We start from the raw sequence: 19,790 nt of genomic DNA on the forward strand, positions 1-19,790 counted from the left end.
TCCACCACATGGAGCGAATCCCAGAGCCTCGGCAGCACCACCGCTGAGAAGGCCCTGCTCTCTCCTGCACTCACTCCTCTGACATCCCACTGAGAACAGGCCCTCTGATGAAGACTCAAACGTCTGGACAGGTTGAGAAGGGAGCAGACAGTCCTGGAAGTACCCGGGTCTGAGACCATGACGCTACAACTCCTGGGCCCCTAAATTGCTTAGAGATAGAGTGGAGATAGGGAGACATTTTCCTCCCTCTCCCACAATACTAGAACTCAGAATCATCCCATGAAGCTGATGGGTGGGAGATCCAGGACAACTAAAAGGAAGGACTTCTTCACACAGCGCAGAGTTAAAATATGGAACTCACTACTACAAGCTGTAGGGATGGCCGCCAGTTTTGTTGTTTATTCGTTCAGTCGCTTCTGACTCTTCGTGACTTCATGGACCAGCCCACGCCAGAGCTTTCTGTCGGCCGTCGCCACCTCAGCTCCCCAAGATCAAGTCTGTCACCTCCAGAATATCATCCATCCATCTTGCCCTTGGTTGGCCCCTCTTCCTTTTGCCTTCCACTTTCCCTAGCATCAGCCTCTTCTCCAGGGTATCCTGTCTTCTCATTATGTGGCCAAAGTACCGTACTTCAGGTTTGCCTTTAATACCATTCCCTCAAGTGAGCAGTCTGGCTTTATTTCCTGGAGTATGGACTGGTTGGATCTTCTTGCGGTCCACGGCACTCTCAGAATTTTCCTCCAACACCACAGTTCAAAAGCATCTCTCTTCCTTCGCTCAGCTTTCCTTATGGTCCAGCTCTCGCAGCCATAGGTTACTACGGGGAATACCATTGCTTTAACTATGCGGACCTTTGTTGTCAGTGTGGTGTCTCTAAGCCAAAACCCACTCTTTTCAACCCAAATAACGGCCGTGCTGGAGAGCTGCCCTTTGCTCTGCAGCCTCCCAGCTAACTTTTAAAGAAACAAAATAGAAACCGGGTGGGGCTGGGGGCACGGTGGGTGCCGAGAGAGGTGTCCTTGGGCACCACGTTGGAGACCCCAGTCCTAGGAGCTCTCCCCGGCCGCACAGGCCTCGTCCCAAAGGCCGCCTTGCTCGTGCTTAGCTCCGGCCCACTCCCAGGCCTTGCCACTGACGACCTGCCTCCACACTGCTCCTGGCAGCCCCATGGTGCAGGGAGGTCACTCAGCGCCTTCAGCATCCTCCCCTTTGTGAATGTCACCATTAGTCAAACGCTGGTGGTGCCCTGCATGCACCAAGCACAGGCGGAGGGGAGCAGAGGGCCCAATCCTTCTGCTTAGGAAGCCTGAGTTTGGGGACCGTCCAGACGCAACGCCAGGCCCTTCTCTCTCCCTGAAAGGGGCTCTGAGCCAGCGGTGAGCAAGGGGTGCTCCTTGTGACTTGGAAGGGGGGGGGAACCCCAATTACGCAACTTGCTTACATATTTCTAATTGCTGCTAATTACGCAGCGTCTGGGGCAGGTTAAAGATCCAAGCTAAGGAAATTAAACGCATCAGATGAAAAAGAAAGGGCAAGGGGAAAACGCTGCAGCTCGGAGGCAACTTAAGATCAAAGAGGGATGAAACTTCAAGGAGGAAACGGATGAAGGCCGAGGAGCAGCGGGGAGTGGAGCTGGAGGTGAGCAGCATGTGGAGCAGGTTGGGCGGGGGGGGGAAAGGAGAAATAAGCAGCGTTGGCCCCGGCATTTCCAGGAATAAGCGCCCATGGTGCGCAGAATCCCAGGAGGCCTCAGCGGGGCATTTGCACACCCACCAGAAGGTGTGGAAAAAGCACACAGAGCGTTCGGCCCTGCAGCACGCTCCCCAGGCACAGCGGACCGAGGCCACACTGTGCCTGGCCCAAGGCTGTCCTCACCTGCAGGCAAGCCACACAGGGCTGTTTGGAGCGGGCAGAGGAACAATCAGGTGCGGCCGTCAGGAACACACTTTGGCTTCTCCTGGCTTCCCTGCCTGTTTTGCTCCGCAATGACCCCCCCCCTTCCCAACATATTCCGTCTAAACTTTCTCCTCCCGGCCTTTAAGCATTGCCTTTTGGGGATCCCCCTCTTTTCCTCACCCACCTGCTTCCTTTCTTTGCCTTCCCCTTATTCTACTGGACCTACTCTGCATGTACAAATACAATTTTTTTATTCATGGCTACCCTGAATGGGTTTTAGCCGAACACATATTATCACACATTATTACATAAAAAATTAAAATTAGCCGAACTCTGTACAGCAATTACTCCCATCAGCACACATCTTCTACAGTAAACATATCCTAATTTCTCACTGTACTCTGTATATCTATGGTATATCTATTGTTTACAACCATCCACCTGAACGTGTTCCTTCCTAATTTTTGCAGCTCTTACCGCAAAATAGGCCAAATTCAGTAGGGTTGATTTCTCTGCCGTTAGTACAGCCTTCCTCAACCTGGGGCGCTCCAGATGTGTTGGACTACAACTCCCAGAATGCCTAAGCCAGCTGATGGCTGGGGCATTCTGGGAGGTGCAGTCCAACACATCTGGAGCGCCCCAGGTTGAGGAAGGCTGCTAGTAGGTAGCCTAATTTCACTTGGTCTGTTAAATGCACCATAGGGGCCAAATACCTAGCTAAATATTTATTCCTAGGGCTGTTGTATAATCTTCAGTGTAATATATAGTGAACAGAGTCCTCCACCTCTTGTTCTCCACAACAGCAAATTCTTTGATCTCTGGGTATATTATTAAATCTTCCTTCTCTAAAATTCGTCTGCATTCTCAGGCTTGTAAGAGCTTTACTCTGCGTGTATAAAAGTGCCCCAGTCAACCCCCGGCACCTCCACCTATAGAATCTTAGGTATGTGAAAGACTTCGAAGAGTCAGTGCAAACCAGGGTTGGCAGAACAGGGGGAAAGGTGCTTTGATGTGGACGGCCATGACTCTGTGCTCAGTGGAGAAACCACCCCGAGAGCCCTGGCTATGGGAGCGGTATAGAAGTGTAATAAATAAATAAATAAATAAATTCCCAGGGGGCCAGAATACATCCCCAAGAAACAAGGCCCCTGGCGCAGCCAGACCGCTGGCCCTACTGGTCACTGGCTGCTAGAATAACAGGCAAGATCCCGGTCAATTACTGTACGAGCCACACAATTTGCCAGCCAAGTTCAATATCCTCTATTTCTCGGCTTTCATTTCTAAAAGAAATGAAAGAAAAACAAACCCAACGAACAGGCTTCGAGTCCCGTGTTTATAGCGAGCGCCTCAGCAACGCCTTCGATGCTTCTACAAGATTTCCAAAGCATTTCTACATCTTTTGGTAAATTATGCACAACGGACCAAGGTTTCCTGATCGCAGAATTTGCACTTTAGTGCAAAATACACCGGGTCCTGACTCCCATGGCCACTACTAAACAAAACAAATTATGCATAGAGAAGAAAAATGCTTCTTTGCCCACTCAGAACACAACCCCACTTACCTGTTGCCATCAGGGGGTCTCATTTCCAGGTCTCTGCATGCTTGCATGTAATTATCTGCCCCCCCCTCCGCTCCTGTTCAGCGCAAGGCTCTCCTCCTTTCAGCTGTCGTGTCCCTTCTCTCATTCCAGGTGCAAATGACAGCCTACCACTGATTTCAGAGACTAGGCAGGCTCAGCCAGTGAACAAGGGATGGGGAAGAAGTCTGAGGAAAAGCAGACGCCGCAGTCCGGCAGACTTCTCTTCCTTCCCCCATGCGGTCAAGGTGCCACTACCAGAACCGCCATTATACAACTCCTGGAAGGACAGGAGGGGAACGGAGCGTTGGCTTATGGTTTATTCGGGTTGCAGTGTTTGGAGAGCGGATGGCTGACCTGGCAAGAGGTGTTCTGCTGCATCCCCCCAGATCAATCAGGGATTTCAGTCCACCCCTGAATAGTCTGGGATTGTCTTCCTGCTTGCTTACAGATCAATCTCAACCTTACCCGCTCGTAGATCTCTCCCTGGACTCCAGGGACAAAGCTCCCTAACAGATGGTTTAAGTGATGAACCCAACAGAGGATTAAGTGATGGAAACAACTCCCTCAATTTCTGCCGAAGAAGCACAAGGATTGTACTGGGCGAAGAAGCAGCGCTCCGGCTTAGATGTTTGGAAGGCGAGTGAGATTTGCCTGCACGCCATGACCTACGGCCCAAAGACCCAGAGTTACCAACCTCATTAGACACAATGTCCTGACGGGCAAAAGTTAGAATTCAGTATGTGGGGAAATTCTGGGAGGGGGGGCTGTCAAGGGCCACCCCCACACTTCCCAGCTTCCTTTTAACAGGCCAGGCTGCTGTCTTCCACGTTGGTTCTCTAACAAGGTACGGGGGGGGGGCTCAGGATTGCAAGTTAAGCCCCTACCCTAAAACCTTGGAGAAGGGCGTTTAGGGTCCGCCCCTGCCCTCTGCGTGGCATTCAGAGGGCTGAACCACTCTTCACTGCTTCCTGTGCCTCTCCAAAAGGCATCAGGGCTCCTCGTCAAATTTCGGCCGGGCCCCGGCACTTGGCGCTTCCTCCTCCTCTTCCGACTTCCCCACATGACAGCTACAGTTGAGGACCACGAAGGAGCATCAAGGGACAGGGGAAGAGGAAAGAGCGGGCCCCCAGGCAGTCCATTCCCACCCCCCCAAAAGGCAGGTGACAAGAGACAGGATGAGAAAAGGGGGGATGAGCGAGGAGAAGCGAGGATGAGGAAAGGTCATAGTTACCCAGCTGATGAGGCGGTTCGTCTAGAGTGGAGCATGGATGAGAATGAGAAAGAAGAGCGAGAGATGGGGCAGGGCGTCCGGCTGGCAACAAAGCAGATGGTCAGAGACAGTCACCAAACACAGCAGAGACAGTCACAAAGCAAAGCAAGCTCTGGCCATCCCAGCCCCAGCCCCAGCCCCTGTCCCGTCCGCACAGCCAACCCTTCAACGCCCCCCAATTCTCTGGGCGATAAGCAAACATCCCCAATCCCTAGCTCTCGTGCCAGTGGCCTTTCCTGCCTCCCACCCCTGATCTGAGCCTCTATCACAGAGGGCAGCCCGGTCCCCCTTTCACCTATTGCTTGCTGGCGATATCCAAGGCACAGCCGGCCCATTTCCGACCGTACAATAAGAAGACGCAGCAATTGGTGCCTTGGCATCGACCGAAAAAGGAACCATGGGAGAAGAATGGGGAGAATTCAGTGGCAGAGGCTTGGAGGGGCCCCTGTATGATGGAACAGGGCCCCATAGCCAGAGCACCCACAGCACAGCACCCAGTGAAGACCTTACAGCCTTCCTGAGCATCTTGCTCCATTGCTAAACCGCTCTTTTTTCAGTTAGCAAGTTCATTTCCAACTTGCGCTTTAGTCACGGAGGTGTAAAAGAGTCCACAGCCCCCTTCCCCCACCAGACGCTTCCTCTCCAGAGGCTCTGAGATATCAGAAAGCCATTCCCAATTATCTTTCCCCCAGGACAAACACAGACTCTACCCATTCATCCCCGTGGAAAAAATCTCTGTCACCACCACATTCAGGGTTGAGCTACATATCACAATAAACGAGGAAACATTTCCTAAGCTGCCTAGCTACGCCATGGATGGAAGGGACTTTCGCCCAGGCTACATCTGGGGAGGGGAGGGATCCATCTGCCCTCCCGGTGTGCTGAGGCCCTGATCAGAATCCGGGCCACCCAACCTGTACTGAAAGAAAAACCAAGGATGGGGCAGCAGGCTATGAATCTGGCGTGATTTTGGTTTGGCCTGGGGATGGGGGTCCTACCCAGGAGGCTACCAAACCCCACTGAGCCCACTTCGAGGCCGCTGGGGCCTGGGCTGCATTTGCACAGCACCACCCATGAGCCACCCCCTTCTCTTCAATGGCACAAGATGGGCCATAGAGTGGTTGGAACATCATCATCATAAATCATCATCATCATCGTCGTCACATCAGTCACTGGCGTCACATCAAAAAACTATACAGAAAACCTTCAGAAACTGGGCCTACCAGAATACAGCCGCACCAACATCCCAAAAGCAGTCATGCTTAAAACATGCCCAATAGTCAGGAAATGCCTGGACATCAGGGTAGGAGGGATTGCTTCTCCCCTGACTCCCACTCTCTGGTCATTCCAGCCCTTAGAATCATAGAATAGCAGAGTTGGAAGGGGCCTGTAAGGCCATCGAGTCTAACCCCCCGCTCAACGCAGGAATCCACCCTAAAGGTTTTTTTGTGAACCGCCCAGAGAGCTCCAGCTATTGGGCGGTATAAAAATGTAATAAATAAATAAATAAATAAATAAATAGATAAAGCATCCCTGGCAGAAGGTTGTCCAGCTGCCTCTTGAAGGCCTCTAGTGTGGGAGAGCCCACCACCTCCCTAGGTCACTGGTTCCACTGTCGTGCTGCTCTAACAGTCAGGAAGTTTTTCCTGATGTCCAGCCGGAATCTGGCTTCCTTTAACTTGAGCCCATTATTCCGTGTCCTGCACTCTGGGAGGATCGAGAAGAGATCCTGGCCCTCCTCTGTGGGACAACCTTTTATACGCCCAACACCCATCCTCTCCAATGTCCATCCCTCCCACCCACCCACTCACTCAATTCTACAGGCGCTTTCCTCTATACCATCTTTAAGTTGGGACACAATCATAAGAAAAAGAGAGAAAAATATACACCATTGGCTCTTGAAGCCAAAGAACTATGGCAACAGGAAAAGGTCACAATTATTCCTTTAGTCATATAAGTCACCGGCATCGTATTAAAAAAAAAGTATACCGAAAACTTTCAGAAACTGGGCCTACCAGAATACATCCACACCAACATCCCGAAAGCAGTCATGCTTAAAACATGCCCAATAGTCAGGAAATGCCTGAATCAGTAAAAGACAGCATGACCTGGCCAAGCCTATCTCGTCTGCCTAGAAAATCCGCCTCTGATCTGACCCAGCAGGGCAGTTCTTACATCCGTAGCAATGGCCGGGGGTGGGTGGGTGGGTCACAGCTCAGGGTCGCAGCATGTCCTTTGCACGCAGGGAGTCCCAAGATCAATTCCTGGCATAAGCCAGTTAACAGAGAGCAGCCAACGGGAAAGGGCCCTACTGGCGTCCCGCTGTAGACAGCACTGGTCAGGTTTGGTCAAAGGCGCCTCCCTGTGTTCGTTTGCTTTCGTTCCCTTCGCCATTGCAGGTCTCCCTGCACCCCCATCCCTTTCGTTACCCCGTTCCTCCAGCCTCTGTTCTTCCTTTGTTTCTCTCCCCTCCCCGTTTCTCACCATCCCTCCTCTTCTAGTTCAACGGCAACAGCACACAAGGCTCAGAGGCACAGGTGGACTGTGCGGCCTGGCTAGATGGCTGTGACAGGCTGGGGAAACTGCTGCCACCTCCAGCATATGCAGACAATGCAATGCAAGCATCCGCCCTCTTCGGATGGGCTCGAGCAGGCTTCGGGTATTCGGGACAGGGCCACTAGCAATGGGCACTGGGCACTTTCCCTGGGGCCTGCAAATATACAGGAAACGGGCCTTAAGGGGACTCATATTGTGTGGGTTGCGTTCTAAATGCCAACGGCGAAAGCTAACCAGCGGACTGTTAGGCAAGTAAGAGCAGGAGCTCTGAGCGAAGCCATTTTGCTAGAGAAAAACCCCCAAAGATGGGCAGAAGAGGAGATGTCTGAGTGCTGTTGATGGAAAACAAGCAGCCAGACCACAGCAGAAGAAGTCAATGCTCAAGGAAGCCGGATGGGGAGCAGACCCAGGAAGCAGGGAACAAGCTAGGGCAGCTGAGGAAGGGCAAGGCCATTGGCAGGGGCCAGAGGAAGCGGTGCTCAACTCAAGAACGATGAAGGGGCAAGTAAGTCGGGAAGGAGAAGCCCAAGGACATAGGGGAACTGGAGAAGAATCTCACAGGATGGGAGAAAGGACAGGAGGAGCAGGGCCATCGCCTGCTTTGTGTGCAGGAAGTCCCATGGTCAGCCCTCAGCATCTCCACTTAGAATGATCTCAAGTAGCAGATGAGGGAGAACTCTCTCTGCCTGAGACCTCGGAGACAGCAGTGGCCTCTCAGGGTGGAGATGCTCGGCTCGATGGGCAAACAGGTGAACTTGGCATAAGGCGGTTCCCTACAAGAGCTGGTTTATTTCACTCAGAAATCAGGCAGAAGCGAGTCCAGGATGTCATTTATGAAGCAGCAGACTCTTTTCCAAGGCTGATTGCAAAGAGCCAACCATATCTATATCTTCTGGGCTCTAGTAAATAATTGTGCAAGGACAGAGGCCTTTGCCGTCAAGATAAAATGCACGGCTCTCCTTCCAGAGACAAGACGAAACGTTTTGGCCCCGCGCTTCTGACTGCACTGATAGCTGGCGAGCGATCAAAATCCTCATGAACTAAAAGGCAGTGAGCCTTGAAACTGTAGCAGCCGAGACCGGGTAAATGCGGGTCATTGCCTGTGTTTAAACTCAACCAAGGAGGTTGAAAGAAGAATATGAACAGGCTCCAAGCAAACGAAGTGCAGCAAGTGGCAAAGACTAGCAGGGCAGGGCGCATGCGCACGTGCCTGAACACAGAATGGCGTCACCCTTAAGGAAGGGTGCATTGAAGACCTGATTTGGGGTGGGGGGAGGCATGGAGACAACTGTAGCTAGACATCATTGAATGGCCTCACCCAACTAACACACAAGAGGGATACCTTGCCCTGATCAGTCAGTGGTAGGGTGACCCTATAGAAAGGAGGACAGGACTCCTGTATCTTTAATGGTTGCGTAGAAAAGGGAATTTCGGCAGGTGTCATTTGTATATATGGAGAACCTGGTGAAATTCCCTCTTCATCACCACAGTTAAAGCTGCAGGAGCTATACTAGAGGGACCAGTTTTAAAAGAGGGCAGGGCACCTGCAGCTTTAACTGTTGTGATGAAGAGGGGATTTCACCAGGTTCTCCATATATACAAATGACACCTGCTGAAATTCCCTTTTCAATACAACTGTTAAAGATACAGGAGCCCTGTCCTCCTTTCCATAGGGTCATCCTAGTCAGTGGCAGTCAGATTAGATTAGCTCAGGTCCTAAATACAATATTAACTTGTAGCTTCCTTGGAGAACATTGGGTCTTTTACAACAAAACAGATGTGCATACACAGAGACAGAGACAGAGAGTGATTAGACATGAGACTGCAAAATTATTGCCCAACTCAGTGGCACTTAAATATGGTGACATCAGACTCCCCGATTGAAATCAATGGGGTTTACATCCCAGCAGACAAGCATAGGGCTGCACTGTTAAATTGTGATCATGACACCACTAGGATCACAGGACTTGGGAACAAAATGCCTTTTACCCAGCAAGGTTTCTTGGCAATTTCAGTTTACATCTTGTGTGCTAATAATGCTGGTTTTCTTTGGGATATTATTATTGTTGTTGTTGGACACATCCTGTGCTTTCTAGACAGATAGCTGGGACAAAAGTCCATCTTGCTCTCACATAGCTTGCAACACGTTCTCTCTCTCTCTCTCCTCCTCCCTCCCTCTCTCTCTGTTAGGCTCTTTGAGAGGATGCCCTGCATCCCACATGGATCTGAAGAGAGCTTTCCTTGTAACCATGGCAGTGCAACTCAAGTCCTTCACAGCAACAGCTAAGCCTGATTCCGCATAATGAATTCACAAAGAGATCACACAGCAGCAGCAGCAGAGGCAGCCTGCCATGCCTTTTGCTCTCCAGCCACCAGCTTGACCTTCCCGCAATCAGCCCCTGCGCCTCTTTCCCCATCTCCAGGAGTTTGTTCACACAATCATCCTGCTCTTAGCTGGGGCAGCTTTTTACCTCCTGACTTGTTTGTGGCAAACACTTTAACTGCCTACATTCAAAACATTTATAAGAAGTAACATGGAAGAAGAGGAGAGGTCCTCTTATGGATCAGGAACAGGAAATTTAACCTTCTAGAACAGAAAGCACAGAGTAGGAATTCATGGTCAATTCTCCCGATGGAGGGAAGGAAACAGTGGGGTCCAAAAGGAATCTATGGTGCGACCACAGTGAGAATACTGTGCGCAGTTCTGGTCACCACACTTAAAAAAGGATATTATAGAGCTGGAAAAAGTGCAGAAAAGGGGAATTAAAATGATTAAGGGGCTGAAGCATCCCCCCTGCGAGGGAAGGTTACAGCAACTGGGATTGTTTAGTTTGGAAAAAAGGAGGCTAAGGGGAGACATGATAGAGGTGTACAAAATTATGCATGGTGTGGAGAAGGTGGACAGGGAGGCATTTTTCTCCCTCTCTCAAAATACTAGAACCCAATGGGGTCATTATCCCATGAAGCTGACTGGTGGGAGATCCAGGACAGATAAAAGGAAGGATTTCTTCACACAGTGCATAGTTAAATTATGGAACTCACTACCACAAGCTGTAGTGATGGCCACTGATTTGGATGGCTTTAAAAGGGGGTTGGGAGAAGGCTATCTATGGCTACTAGCCCTGATGGTTATGTGCTACCTCCAGTATTCGAGGCAGTAAGTCTGTGTGTCCCAGTTGCTGGGGAACATGGGTGGGAGGGTGCTGTTGCACTCATGTCCTGCCTTGTTCGTCCCTGGCCAATGGCTGGTTGGCCACTGTCTGAACAGAGTGCTGGACTGGATGGGCCCTTGGTCTGATCCAGCATCAGGGCTCTTCTTATGTTCTTAACCAGAGGCCATTGCATCCAACCTCCTGACTAAAGGCAGGACTGTCCACCCACTGGACTTCAGCGCACACAATCTAGACCACAAATAGGAGCGCAAGGGGGCTTTGAAAGGTGCTTGCTGGAAATAAGTTCCACATAGCCACACAAACTCCAGGAGAAAACAAAAATAAACCTCAAAATCCCCCAACGTTTTGGTGGTGGGGCAGGGGGAGGAGATTCCTTCCCAAACCAAATCGAGGAACCAGTCCTTTTCGGTTGTTCAAAAGGGAACTGGGGGCGGTTGGGGGGAGCACAATGTTCCAAACGAATCTCTGTTGGCTGCTAGTGGCGGAATTCTCTCCTGCCAGAGATGAGGCGTCAGCCCAGACCCTACTTTGCTATTGCTCTGTGCGTCTGCTCAGCCCCACTTGAACATCGGGAATCTCTAAAATTAATTTTGGAATTGGTTCATGTGCAGCCTGCCACTGTTTACAGTTTGAGTCTCTTTCACTTGCAGCTTACCAAGGCATGCTAGTACACATTTGATGAAGTCACAACACAAAAATTGAATCTGGTTTTGCACTGTGATTCCATCAACAACCTGAGAAGAAAGGGTGGGGAGAAAGAAAGAAAGAAATTTCACACGCATGTACAGTGGTTTGAACCACATCTGGAAATAAAACATGGCCGCAGGTTATTTATTTATTACCATACATTTCTATACTGCCCCATAGCCGAAGTTCTCTGGGCGGTTTACAACAGTTTAAAACAGTGAACATTAAAAACAAATATAAAAATGTAAAACCATCAAAAGCAAAACCCCAACAATATCCATTTAAAACAAACTATTCTCTGGTCAGTTAAAAACTCAGCATATGTTTTTAACTGCCTGGGAGAAGAGAAAAGTCTTGACCTGGTGCCAGGCAAGCCTTGCTGGTGGGGGGCCACCACTGAAAAGGCCCTCTCCCTTGTTGGCATCCTCTAAGCTTCCTGCGGTTGGAAGAGGCTCAGGATACCTGGTATCTTGGCCTCTCTGGCCTTCTCCCCTCTCCTCCACCCACCCATCACAACGCCCCCTTCCTCTCCCTCTCTGAAGACTTTGGAGAAGCACTCGCCATGGCTACAAAGGGGTGGGGGATGGATCTCCAACTCCCCTTTCTGAGGTCGCAGCACAGTTTCTGACCTGGGAAGGATTCACGAGCAATCCTATGGACGGGACCATAGGATTGCTATCTCCAGTTATTACTGGCAGATAATTTAACCTTCTAGAAGCTATCCAAGGTGCTGAATCCATTTTAAGGAAAGGGTTCAGCACCTTGGATAGCTTCTTCAGAGTGGTGACTGAAACACACAGTGGATTCAAAGCCCGACCGAACCAGAGCCACCAGCCTTTGCTGACTGTAGCTACATCTGCCCAAGACCCTTGTAGAGGCCATTGCTGCCTAGTCCTGACCAACGCCCCCCCCCCCCCGACCCATGAACAGGCCAAAGCCTATTTAGTCTAGCAGTCTGTTCTCAAGAGTGGCCACCGAGGGCAAACTACAGTGGTGGAGGTTAGAAGACCAAAGTAGCAGACTTGATTTGACATCCCAGAAAAGAACACTGTAGCGTCGCCCTTTTAAATCGGGTTGGCTGACACAGCTGCTTCCAGAGAACCCCAAGAGCTGGCAGTTCTGTGACTGTATAGAGAAGCCTTAGTCAGAGAGGACTCTAGTGAGCAGCCCCCAAACATGAGTGGGCTGAAGCTGTGGCAGTTAGAACTGGTTGGAAACCGATTTACATTTGCAGCGTGGAGAGACGCACGCAAAGCGCAGCTCAGGAAGCCACGGAATCCTTTTCCTCGGACGTTTCCAAGGAGCCACCATCTGCCAGGAAGGCTTGAGGCAGAAGCCGTTCTGGCTCCGAGTTCTAAAAGACCACTTGCAGAGGGAGTCCCTTCCAACGGCAAGAGCTACTTCACACGCTATGATTCTAACCGGCACAAGTTCCGACATCATCGCTAAAACTGTTATTTTTGAAGTGCACAGACATCATTGCATCTTGAACTCACCACAGTGAGCTACAACCACGGCAGCTCCTTCCAGACTGTTTCCACAGTGACCAGGAGGGGGTGGGAAAGGAGGCTCATACGACCCCCACAGGCTGCAGTTCCCGTGGTCCACAGCACAAGTAAGCCACAATCCGTAGCACAACCCCGCAGAATTTCTGATGCTACCTGCTTGTTGGGACGATATGTATTGGCAGGCTCCTCTGAAGGCCCCCAGGCCCCGTCCCCCTGCCCCAAAGGCCACCCTGCCATCATCGCAGCCTGATTAAGCCAAGCCATTCCTGCACATACAAAGGCCTGTCTCAGAGCTGGGCCAAGACCAGCCTCTAGCACCTGGCCGGCGACCCAGAAGTGCACAGGCAGACAGTCCTATGGGACCTCGTGTCCCTGTCTCTGAGGAAACTCAATGGCACCAAAATTCAAACTAACAAGCACAGTCCCCAGGCCAAAAGAGTATCTTGGAGGTAGGGCGGGGTGTGGAAACAGGAAACACACATGGGATTTCTGTAGTATTCACAAAACCAGATCAAGAGGGCTGGCCATTGTCTTCCTCCTGCTACGCACGGGCATTTGGTGACCATCTCCACCAAACTAAGGACTTGGCTGGTTGACACTCCGCATCCACGGAGAACTCAGGGCCCCACAGGCATTCCGCACAGTCAGGCCCACGCAAAGTCGGCCGCAGAACTCCGCAGGCGACTTCACCCATCTGTTGCACACACAACTGCCACTTGCGCCACTCTCTGCACATCAACTAAAAGCAGGACAAATGGCTGACACATGCGTGGGGGTCCACGTCCAAGAGGAACCCTAGAGCTCCCTGGAGCTGACAGTAGGCAAGACCCACGTGTCAGCAATTCCTATGTCACAGGCTTTAGAACTTATTCAGAGGTAAGGGCAACAATCCCATTTGCAGTATTTGCAGTCCCCACCCTCAAGAGATGCGATGCACCGGGGGGGGGGTATCTCAGTCGCTTCTTGGTGGTGGTGGGGACTTTCCCACCCCAGACAGGGCGTCTCCTCTGCCTATCAAGCACCCATGGTGCCAACAGCGGCAGAAGTAAAGCAGGCCCCAGGAGAAGTGAGCGGCGACCCCACTCCTGACAAAGGAGGGGCCCTCTGCAAAGGCGGTGGGGCGTTTCTGGACGGCCTGTCAGCCTTCGGGGATGGTGGACACCCAGGCGATGGGGCTCAGGCCCCATCAGGGCCGGCTGGTGGGCTTCCCTGGGGCTTCGGCTTGTCTGCCCTTGGGGTGATCCAGCCATGCAGTTCCAGGGTCCTCGTGGGGCAGAGCCCTCTCTCAAGCCCCTGCTCCCCCCAGGGCCCCTCCCCATGCAGGAGCCCCCAGCCCCATGAGCCCCTCCCACGGAAGCCTGCCCCCCCCTCTCCTTCTGAAGGGCTTCATTCCCAAGACCCATCCTGGACCTCGTTGCCCCGCCCCCGCCCCCTCCCCCGCAGCCAAAGCCCTGGCGCCCCTTCCCTGCTTGACGGCCGCGCGCCCCGGACTGGCGCGCCTGCCCCGTCCTGCCCCACTTGCCTCTAGGGTACAAGCGCGTGGGCGGGGGGGGTCTCGTCCCCCTCCCCTCCCCCTCCCCGTGGGCGTGCCCGTCCCCCCCGCCGCGCCCCGCCGGCTGCCTCGCTCACTCACTCACTCACCCTTGACGGCTTCGCCGCGGTTGAGCTGGATCTCGCCGTCGCCCTGCGGCGTGTGGCTCTTGACGGCGATGAACTTGCGGCCGGGCACGGCGCTGTACAGCTTCCTCTTGGGGCCCCGCAGCGGGGCCGGCGCGGCGTGCGGGGTGTGCTCCACGCCCGGCCCGGCGCCCGGCGCCCCCCCGGGCCCGCTGCCGCTGCCGCTCGGGCTGTAAACGAAAACATACGTTACGGTGCTGAAGCCGGGCGGCGGCGGCGGCGGCAGCGGCGGCTGCGGGAGCGCCATGGCCGCGCCGCCGCCGGCGCCCTGCCCGGATCGGGGCCGCCTGGGGGCGGACGAGGGGAGGGGAGGGGAGGGGAGGGCAGAGGGCGGGCTCCGCGAGCGAGCCGGGCGCGGGCCGAAGGGAGGCGGGGCAGCGCCCTGACCGCCCGACCGCCCGCCCGGCTTCCCGCCGCCGCTGCCGCCGCCGCCGCCGCGCGAGGCTCAGCGCAGCCCGGGCCGCGGCACGCGCAGGAGGAGCAGCAGCCGCCGCTGCCAGGCGCCGGGTCGGGCCGCTCGGGCTCCGGCCAGGGCAACGCTGCGCCCGCTCCGGCCGGGCCGCAGGGGCAGGGGCAGGGGCCGCCCGCCGGCGCCGCTCACGCCACGGCCGAGGCCGCCTCGCCCGCCCGCCGCCCCGGGCCGCGCCATGGCCAGGCCGGCTGCCCGCGCTCCGCCGCCGCCGCCGCCGCCGCGTCTGCTGCCGGCTGCTCTGGCGGCGCGGCTCCGCTCAGCGGCCGCTGCTGCTGCTGCTGCCTCCGCCGCCGGAGAGCGACGCCGCCGCCGCCCCTCCGCGCCGCGGCTGCCCGCACATGGCGACGAGGGGGCGGCTCGGCTCGGCTGGCAGGCAGGCAGGCAGGCAGGCAGCAACCCCCGCCCGGCCGCCCGCCCGGCCGGCTGGCTGCTGCTGCTGCTGCTGAGGCGGCGGCGGCGGCGGCAGGTGCCTCCCAGCAGCCGCGCGGCTCCGCCCCTTCCTTCCTGCCTGCCTGCCTTCGTTCGACGGGAGGCGGGGACCCACCCGGGCCGAGCCCCCTCCGCCCCCTCCGCCCCCGCCTGCCGGCCCTTGCCTAGCCGCGGGCTTCTTGCGAGGGGCCGCGCTGGCCCCGTCCCGCCTGCCGCCCCCTCGCCCGGGACCCTCCTCCGCCTCCGCCTCCGCCTCCGCCTGGCCCCATCTCAGCCGCCCCCGAGGGAGAAGGAGCCGGGCCCGAGCCCGAGCTTGGCTTTCCCCGCGGAAAGGCGGGCGGGGGGAGAGAGGAGCCCCTCACAAACGCGCGGCCGGCGGGCGGGCGGGCATTCAACAGGTGGAGCCCCGGCGCCGTGCCAAGAGAGCTGGCACCTGCTGGCTCCCCGCGGCAGGAAGGCGCGCCGGGCAGCTGCGAGCGCAGGTGGGGCTCAGCCCCGCGGGGAGGGACGGGGCCACGCCGAGGCCCCCCGCCCCGCCCCGCCCCTCCGCGCCCCCTCCTCTGAGCCTGGTCTCGCCGCCGAAACAGGCGAAGCGGCGGCAAAGGCCGGGCGCGGGCAGAGCGCGTTCTAGCGCAGGGACCAAGCGGCCCGCAGCGGCAGCGATGCACCGTTCGGGCGAACGGGTCTCCAGGGCAGAGAAGAGCGACCTTCCAGGCGAGCCTCGAGAAAGCACTTTGATGAGAGCCGGCCGGCTCCCGCGGAGGCGCCCTGACGCTTCGGCCCTGCCCCCTCCGGCCCCCATCGCACCTTCTGCACCGCCGCCCAAACCCTTCCTGCCCCCTCCGACCCCCTCCTCGATCGGAGCCCCGGCCCAGGCTTGGACCGTCCAGAGCAGGAACAGAACGTGCGGTGCCCCACGGGAGAAACACGTACCCCAGCGCATGTGGAGAGTGCCTGTCCCTCACGACTAAGCAGCCGGAGCCAGCGCGCCTGCATCAGCCTGCTCCTCTGGGCAGCTGGCAAAATGTTACGTTTTAGAATGTGTTTAGGAGGGTTTCATCATGCATGCTATGGTTTTAATCGGTTTTTAACGTGTTTTATTTCCATTGTTGTTCCCCGCCTCATCCAAGTGGAGAGGCAGGTAAGAAATACATTATTATTATTATTATTATTATTATTATTTATTTATTTGTAACACTTATACATTGCTTTATCTGCCCAGCCTTCCTCAACCTGGGGCGCTCCAGATGTGTTGGACTGCATCTCCCAGAATGCCCCAGCCTGGGAGTTGTAGTCCAACACATCTGGAGCGCCCCAGGTTGAGGAAGGCTGTGCTAGACAATGAGCTTCCTGAGGAAGCCCCTGCCCATGGCACCAACCTCAGGCTAAAGCCGGGCGCCCGCCCTGACCCCCCTTTCCCCCGACCCTTTGACGTTCTCCTCTGGCTTTTGTGCCGGTTTCCTCCATTCTAAAAGGTCGAAATGGCTCCTCGAAGGCTCCCTGAATGCCAGGAGCAGCTTCAACCTGCAACAGGCTGGAGAGGGTGTGTGTGTATCTTTAGCCCCACCCTTTTCCCTTTTGGCCCTGCCCAGCCCTGGAATGTGACAAACCGCCACCCCCCAAAAAGCTTCTCCAAGACAGAAGTTGCCCTTCAGGCCCAAAGAGGCTCCAGCCAATGTATCCAGCCATCTCTTCCCCAGCCTCCAGGCTTGTGGTGGGCTTGGGGAGGCGGTGTGAATGACTGGAAGGTAAGTGGGGCTTGGAAGGAAGCCAGGACAACGCTGCAACCTCTTTTCAGCCTCAGCGCTCCATTTCTGGAACTCAAAAGAAAGAGATATAAAGAAAAATATCTCTGAGGATGTGCAGAGTGCATCTCCTTCACCCCTGCAGCCCCAAGGTAAGCACAAGAGGACCCCACCCAACACACAGGCAGGCTCAGGCACCCCAGAGGATCAAGGGGAGAGACCTGGCCTTAACTGGAGTGGAAAGTCCAGGCCAGGATCTGTATTGTCTGTCTGTCTGTCTGTCTGTCTGTCTGTCTGTCTGCCTGCCTGCCTGCCTGCCTGCCTGCCTATCTATCTATCTATCTATCTATCTATCTATCTATCTATCTATCTATCTATCTCAGTCTCTCAGGTACTGCTGTGCTGCAGGGTACTGTTCTTTTGCTACAAACCTGGTCAGTCTCCTCTCCTGAAATCTGCCCTTAAGGCTGCTGCCAGGCATTTGGGGAAAGTAGGTTAGCACCCACTGGGTGAGAAGCAGCTGTCTGCAGGCCAGCGTTCTTCCAGCCCATCTCAGTCAATGAGGAGGTGGCAGAGCTGGGAAGGCACTCTGCTTAGGCCACCCCTCAAGGGCATAATTCTCACTAAAGTAACCGACCAGAGTCTGGGCAGCCCCACTTTGGAGGGCAGCTGGGCCTCACCTGGCTGAATACTCCCATAGACCCCACCCCTGTACTTAGAAATCCAACTTGTCAGGGAGAAAGAGCAGCAGCTTGGCTTTCTCCCTGGCATGCTGGTTTTGTGTGAATAGATTTCATGAGTGTATGTGGAGGAGTATTCAACAATGCTCAAGGAAGAGGGGCCGACCAAGGGCAAGATGGATGGATGATATTCTGGAGGTGATGGACTCGACTTTGGGGGAGCTGGGGGTGGCGAGGGCCGACAGAAACTCTGGCGTGGGCTGGTCCATGAAGTCACGAAGAGTCGGAAGCGACTGAATTAATAAACCACAACAAACGTTTTAAAGTGAGCCAGCCTGATTTGTGGTTCCTGCACTAATACATGGACCAGGAAGCAGTTCTCCTACATTTTTCATACTTCTCTGAATTTTGCAATGCAGCTCTCAGCTCAAAAAACACTTAAAATGGTATTTCTAGGATAATATGCATAAAAATGCAAAATTTAAGGCTAAAGGTGCACAAAATGCATATTTTAAGGGTTACAAATAACAGGGTTTAATAATAATAATAACCTCAGATTGATGCAGAACACAGACATCAGAATAAACATGGACCAGAAATAGACTGATCCCTCTATCCTAATGTACAGATCAATGTTTCCTTTTAAATCCTTGAAGCAAAGTGGGAGAGGAAAATCCTTGCATCAACACTATTACCAACAGCACAAGCATTGCACATCATAGAATCATAGAATAGCAGAGTTGGAAGGGGCCTACAAGGCCATCGAGTCCAACCCCCTGCTCAATGCAGGAATCCACCCTAAAGCATACCTGACAAAGGGTTGTCCAGCTGCATCTTGAATGACTCACAACATCCTTCTCCCCACCTCCAAAAAAAAAGCAAAGCCTTTCCAACAGCACAGATGGGACAAAGACGTAGCTCAGCCCAGAACCTGGTGTCAGGTCAAGGGTGACCAATACAAAGGAGACTGTCCCCCGAACAGAAAACCACAGCCAAAGTCAACCCACCCATAGCAAGTGAGCGGAGTATATTATTCAAAAATGACAGTACAATATTACCATGATACATTAAAAACATATGTAAAAATACACATGTAGCTGAAAATGTCTTCTATAAACTCCGGTTGGTGGCCCAGCTACGCCCCTATCTGGACAGGGATAACCTGGCTTCAGTTGTCCATGCTCTGGTAACCTCCAAGTTAGATTACTGCAATGCACTCTATGTAGGGCTGCCTTTGAAGATGGTTCGAAAGCTGCAGCTCGTGAAAAATGCAGCGGCCAGATTGATTTCGGGAACCAGAAGTTTCAACCATATAACACCTGCTCTGGTCCGCTTGCACTGGCTGCCTGTATGTTTCCGAGCCCAATTCAAGGTGCTGGTTTTGACCTATAAAGCCTTACATGGCTTGGGACCACAATACCTGACGGAACGTCTCTCCCGATGTGAATATACCCGGTCACTACGTTCAACATCTAAGGTCCTCCTCCGAGTGCCTACTCCAAGAGAGGCTCAGAGTGTGGCAACGGGGACAGGGCCTTTTCAGTGGTGGCCCCCAGACTATGGAACGAACTCCCTGACGAGGTTCGCCTGGTGCCAACGCTGCTATCGTTCCGGCGCCAGGTTGACTTTCCTCTTTGCCCAGGCATATGGTGGCACATCTTAATCACCCACATGTTTATTTTTTTTAACGGTTTTTAATGCTTTATGTGTGTACGTTGTGTGTTTTAAAATTTTAAATTTTGTATACTTGTTTTTATCTCAATTTTAGAATTTCTGTAAACAGCCCAGAGAGCTCTGGCTATGGGGGCGGTATATAAGTGAAATAAACAAATAAATAAATAAATAAATAAATTCACTTAAAATAAGCTGCACAGTCTATTGACTTTGGGTATCATTTTCTTGCCCGATCAGGTGTGGCTGTGCATCTGAAATCAGCCGTGGTGAACTGTCACATGCAAATATGGCCCAGGAGGACCGAATGGAAGAGAGCATTTGCACAGCCATGTCCCGCAGGGAATCCTCAGCTTATACGGAGGCACCCTTGTCATCTAAATACATTGGACTTGGGCTCCCGGGCTCCCTCGTCTCCTCTGGTGTAGCGCTCGCTCAGCTTTGCC

At 53.9% G+C, this 19,790-nt stretch overlaps 1 protein-coding gene across 1 annotated transcript in view; it reads right to left on the minus strand.

The window, feature by feature from the left end:
* Positions 1 to 19,790, minus strand: part of SHANK3 (SH3 and multiple ankyrin repeat domains 3) — a 391,738-nt gene that overhangs the window by 170,764 nt on the left and 201,184 nt on the right. The window contains exon 13 of the mRNA XM_063134473.1: positions 14,312 to 14,511. Coding sequence (XP_062990543.1) covers positions 14,312 to 14,511 — 200 coding nt within the window. The remainder of the gene's footprint in view (positions 1 to 14,311; positions 14,512 to 19,790) is intronic.

The sequence above is a fragment of the Elgaria multicarinata genome, chromosome 9 (genome assembly GCF_023053635.1).
Source record: "Elgaria multicarinata webbii isolate HBS135686 ecotype San Diego chromosome 9, rElgMul1.1.pri, whole genome shotgun sequence".
In the NCBI taxonomy this organism is placed as follows: domain Eukaryota; kingdom Metazoa; phylum Chordata; class Lepidosauria; order Squamata; family Anguidae; genus Elgaria; species Elgaria multicarinata.